The sequence below is a fragment of the Austrofundulus limnaeus genome, unplaced genomic scaffold (genome assembly GCF_001266775.1).
Source record: "Austrofundulus limnaeus strain Quisiro unplaced genomic scaffold, Austrofundulus_limnaeus-1.0 Scaffold6, whole genome shotgun sequence".
Classification (NCBI taxonomy): Eukaryota; Metazoa; Chordata; class Actinopteri; order Cyprinodontiformes; family Rivulidae; genus Austrofundulus; species Austrofundulus limnaeus.
Genome location: NW_013952408.1, coordinates 2,501,313 through 2,506,638, shown reverse-complemented (window position 1 = coordinate 2,506,638; position 5,326 = coordinate 2,501,313). Strand labels below are relative to the sequence as shown.

The 5,326-nt window shown below is 40.5% G+C and overlaps 1 protein-coding gene across 1 annotated transcript in view; it reads left to right on the top strand.

The window, feature by feature from the left end:
• Window positions 1-5,143, top strand: part of LOC106533925 (phosphatase and actin regulator 1) — a gene marked incomplete in the record, with an annotated part of 28,473 nt that extends 23,330 nt beyond the window's left edge. Inside the window, 3 exon segments of the mRNA XM_014030395.1 lie at window positions 763-903; window positions 4,033-4,109; window positions 4,237-5,143. Of these exon segments, the coding sequence (XP_013885849.1) occupies window positions 763-903; window positions 4,033-4,109; window positions 4,237-4,252 (234 nt within the window).
• Window positions 5,144-5,326: the final 183 nt, after the last annotated feature.

The following is a 5,326-nucleotide window of genomic DNA, read 5'->3' as shown; positions in this document are numbered from 1 at the left end:
GGTGATACTGATGTCCTTGTTGTCCTTGTTACCTTTAGCACGTCGGTTGCCAGATCCTTCCCCACCCCATGGGGAGGTGTGGATAATGTTTCTGTCACTGTCGTTTAAAGAACAACACTTTTTTTGTTCACCTGCAGACATGGGAAGAAAGAAAAATCATAGTCACTGGATTGCTACCATTTGCAGATGACATATTATACAAATATTTTACAAAGAAACACATTGCCYACCCTCCTGAATTATTGCATTTTTGCAGCTATTTAGACAATAAATCATTTCTTCCTGTCATAGCTATTATTTGCCACGTTAAAGCACAATGTTATTAGAAAATCGTAATCACTGTGCTACGCCGATTTTTTTGATGAAGCTTCGCCGACAATTAAGTTCATTTTGTTTACATCCGAGAGCGTTGTTTATTGATGATAAAACAAGACATGTTGTCTCATTAGGATCATAAGTGATGTTCAGATCTGTAATCAGTGCCTCTAGCTGCAAATTGTGACATTTTATAATCAGCTGTGGAAAAAAAATTGGCCTCAGAGATCTATGTGTGCTCATTTGTAAATGTCTAATACGCTTGAAGAAGTTGTACAAAAACAGAGACGTGACGCTGTTTTCTTGGTGCTTTCTTGGTAAAAATGAATTGGTACCCCACAACCTTCTTTTGCACTTTCTTGATTATATAAAAGAAAATCTCAAGAACTGCGTGCTTTTCTGTGTTTCTATCAATTTAACAGTGTCGTATTTGTCTTCCTGTTCCAGCTGAGCCAAAGGCCGACTGTTGAAGAGCTGAGACAGGCCAAAATTCTCATCAGATTCTGCGACTACGTRGAGGTGTCAGACGCTCAGGACTATGACAGGCGAGCTGATAAGCCCTGGACTCGGCTCACAGCTGCTGATAAGGCCAGTATTATTTTTGACAAATTAAATTAAACTGAGTTCATTTTTTCAAAATGTCTTTAAACACCATTAGATTCTTTTTACTTTTCTATGACGCAACTGAGAACGCAAAAGAGCAGTGATTCAGCAAGAGACGATGCTCTTCGAGTCTTTTGGGGTCTGGGTCCACCCCAGCTGTTTTGTCTCTGTTTGTGAGTAATAACCCCAGAGCAGTGATCTGTATGCCTCTGACGGAGCAGATCTTCTGCCCTTCTCAGCCTGGAACGACTCACGACTCGGAGCTCTCCAGGTCACACCTGAGGAGCCCTGCTGAAAATCRCAAGGACTCGGCGTTAAAATTTGCTCAACAAACTTTCTTGCATAAGGGAATAATTGGACAAGCCGCGCCTCAGGACCTCCCCCAGCTGGGCTCTGCTGACGTTTTTGCCATCCGGCACAAAACTTGGTTCGTTTTGCTGCCATCAGTACTTCCTGCTCGAGGCTGGAGATGTCCCCTTGAGTTTTAGTAAATTGCGAAAGCAGTAGCATCACCTTGCTGGGTTGCTGTCATGCATAATATTTTAAGATGGGATGTAAAGTCCCTTGGAACGCATGTCCTGAAGCCTTCCACGAGTCCAGAACCGACCACTGAGAGGCAATTATTCACGGGGCTTTGTCCCAAAAATGTAATCGTATGCAGCCATTCCATTCATGAAAAACATGCTTGAATTGTTTCTACTGAAATAAATAGAGCACTACAGTATAAGTACTAACTTGTCTGATCACTCCTGTTTGGATTTGGCAGTAACATGTATTTTAAGGGATTTGGTCAGCAATTACCAGGAAGGGTCTGGCTTTAAAATTCATCTCCACGTGTGCTTCTAGTCACCAGTCGAGGCTACATGTCACTTTTCTTCTAAATACAGTCTGCACATAATCACTAAATACTGACAGGACAACAGCCGGTCATAATGGAATCAATGGCTTTAAAGGCACAGTGTGTAGGATTTTGTCAAGTCTTTTAGCCGAAATTGAGATAATCACTAATGACAATAATAAAAAACATGTCTAATCATTGCAGACAAAGACCTTGTTTTATTATTTTTACCTTATAAAAAGCTGTTTATATCTCCATGGTCGCGGGTCGCCACTACAGGCAGCCCCCATCTTGCACCGCCATCTTGTCCACGAAGGCTCATGAAGGACAAACTGCGGTGGCGGCGTCAAAAGCGGTTTTAGTTGTAATACTACAAATGTAATATTTGTTGTCTGTCATTGTAGCTGGGATAATTTTACTTATTAAAGCTCATAATCTTACCACTTGAAACATCACTAGCCCTGAAGCTGCTGGTAGACATCGCGGTTGGAATTATCAAAGGTTTTTGACACCTGAGAGACACCGTAGAAACTCCTTTGTGTTTGGAAGCGGGGGTGGGGGTGGGGGGAGGACTGGGGAGGATGATTCAACCACTCAACCACTAGATGTCGCTGAAAACAACAAATCCTACACACTGTGCCTTTAACGTTATTATCATAAATTCCAGCATTAACACTAAAAACATCTGTGTGAGTCACATTAAAAGCAATACTTTGACAAATATTACAGAATAAATGATGGCTAAAGTGGGAATTTAAAATGTCATAAACGTTTGTGATTTGTGACATTACAGAGCTGTTCATGTGAAACTCTCCTGACCAAAAAAACACCTACTTAATATAATCTTAAATTTATTGCAATGCATTAAAAGCATACCTCTAGACCTTCAGCGTTTTTCAGTCTGTGAACCTGGCAGAGTGAACGCACCAGAGCCCAGAATGGATAAGGGGGCGGGTCCATCTCTCTGAGTGCAAAATGCACGGAGGCTACGAGTGAAGCAGGATTCAGCTGGTGCAGATTCAGAAGAATTCAGTCAGAAGAATTTCTAACTGAAAGCATAATCAGAATATTTTATTGATCCCCGAGGGAAATTACAGCTATTACAGCTGCAAATACATTATTATCCAAAACACAGTACATTATCTAATGCCTTCATTTTCAGTTCGCCACATGTTGGACTCATAATGTTTAAAGACAAAACACCGAAAAACAAGTGTTGAATTTTATTTTATTTTTTGCAAATGAAGAATGGATTTCATGACCCCTGCAGTACCTGTTTGAAGACTTCTGCTCTAGATTTACAAGATGGACCCAAATTCTGGCACCACTTTGGACCATCAAGTCCTTTGTCAGTGTATAGACAAGATAGTTTTCTGTGGCCAAAGGATTCTGGTTTTTTAGACATGAACTGGACCAACTAGAGATGTGACATTTGCGAACGATCCAAATCTTTAGAATGGCTCTACAGCTAACAATAGGAACCTAGCTGCGAACAGTAAAGAGCCCTTCATAGTTTTACAGTTGTACTCCTTGTAATATATTTATTTCGCCTCGCTCTTCCTTTGCTGTTTCACAAGCAGATGGGTGGAGTTCAGCTCAGGGGTAAAGGGGTAAGGGGTTGCGCTTGATAAAACACTTGAATCCGCCCACGTGACATGATGATGTCATCTCTTTTGCCATACATGATGACACATCTAGCTCCGTGATGACATAACTCGTCCAAAATCAATTGGCTGTACTGAACAGCTCAATGAATCTCATCAAGATCTGGATTCCCGCAAAGAACCATCCTTCCCATTTCTAACTATACGTAGTTATGGAAACTAAGCTTCTTACATCAGCAAGGCTGCCTGTGATGGGCTCACATGTGCACGTGTCAAATCCAAAAGCGATTAGGTCTAACGATTATGCAAAATGTTGTCCATCTAATGAAGAGGTTTTACAGGAACAATTCATTTTGTAGACACATGGGTTTGCAGACAGGACTAATGACTCATAAAGGACTGTTTTCTCCATGAAGAATCTGTTTAGATCTTTGTGACTTAATGATAGGAAAAGCACAAACTTTCTACATAATTAGACCAACAGAGAACTGTTTACCGTATTAAGGCTCTTAGTTGCTTTGAGGGGAAATTTTAGATTCTTCAAGTCAGAAGGGAACTCGGCAAAATCATACACGRCCTTGAGATGAGCGTAATTAATGCAAAGGAAAAAAAAAAGGTAAAGTCAGGACTGCAGTTTTGAGTGTTTCAATCTATTTTCTTTTTCCTCTGCAGGCAGCCATCAGGAAAGAACTCAACGATTTCAAGAGCAATGAAATGGAAGTGCACGAGTCAAGTCGTCATTTAACCAGGTAATGAGTAGAAGATTTCATTTGGATGTGACCATGCATGATTAAATGCTTCCATTGCTATTCAAATGTAGTAGGTTTTTGTGCAGTGTTTCACTTTTTTTATTTTTTATTTTCATCCTAACTTTAGGTTTCACAGACCATAGTAGACCACAACTGTCTCCGGACCCAAGCCGTCTGGTCCGCTGAGAACCTTAAGTGCTGGACTGTAAAATGGTGCCCGTCTCTACAAAAAATTTTTAAAAAAGGCCATGGCTTCTGAAATGCCTTTTCAGGACTTACACATCTGAGTCAGTACTACACACAATGCAGTCCCCTGTAGTAGCACAAAACGACTCTAGTTAATTTCCGTCGCCCCTGTAATGAATTCACTCGGCTGTCTCTTAAACCTCTCTGCTGACTGGCTGGTGGTCAGTTCTGTAGAGACCGGACAGTGGAAGAGTTCTGATTGAGACTCGTGGCGCATCGTTTTTTTTTAAATTTATTATTATTATTTTTGGTCCATCAGTAATACCATTGGACTTGGCTCAGTGGACATGTTTTTTGCTCCTTTCTATATCATTATGAGCACCTGGTTCTTTTTGGACAAATCCTGTGCGAGGATGGAGGGTTGATTAGTTCTGAGCCAGGAGCTCCATCTTTAAAGCACCTGCTGGGATTTTACAGACAGCCAAGAAGGAGGGAGGCCTCCAACACTGGAATCATGTGCAATGTCCTTTTTTTTTCTTAGACTATAGCACCCCCTGGAGTTCTCTTTGTGTGATTCATTTGTATTCTCCATCCCTCTCCTTGTACGTGCAATTCAAACTGTACCAGCAATGCTGACATCAAGTTGCTAACTGTGAATTTGAGAGTTTGGATAATCCCTGCGCTCTCTCCAAAATGTACATTTTGTTTATACCGGAGAAGTAAAAGTACGTTTTAAAAGAAGGAGGAAAAAGATAAATTCATGTTTAAAATTGTATTCATGTCTTATGCATTTAACTGTAGAAACTGCAGATCTTTGATATATAATTTTAGAGTGTGCACATTTTATCTGTTATATAATAATTTGTCTCTTTTTTTTTAATCTTGTAGTTAGAGGCATTTGAGTCGTAATCACTCAACTTACATGTGTTTATGCATTCCAAAGTTTTGAACTGTGTTACTTTGAAAGAGAATAAGCGATGCCTCGCTACTCGTGTGTGTGTGTGTGTGTGTGTGTGTGTGTGTGTGTGTGT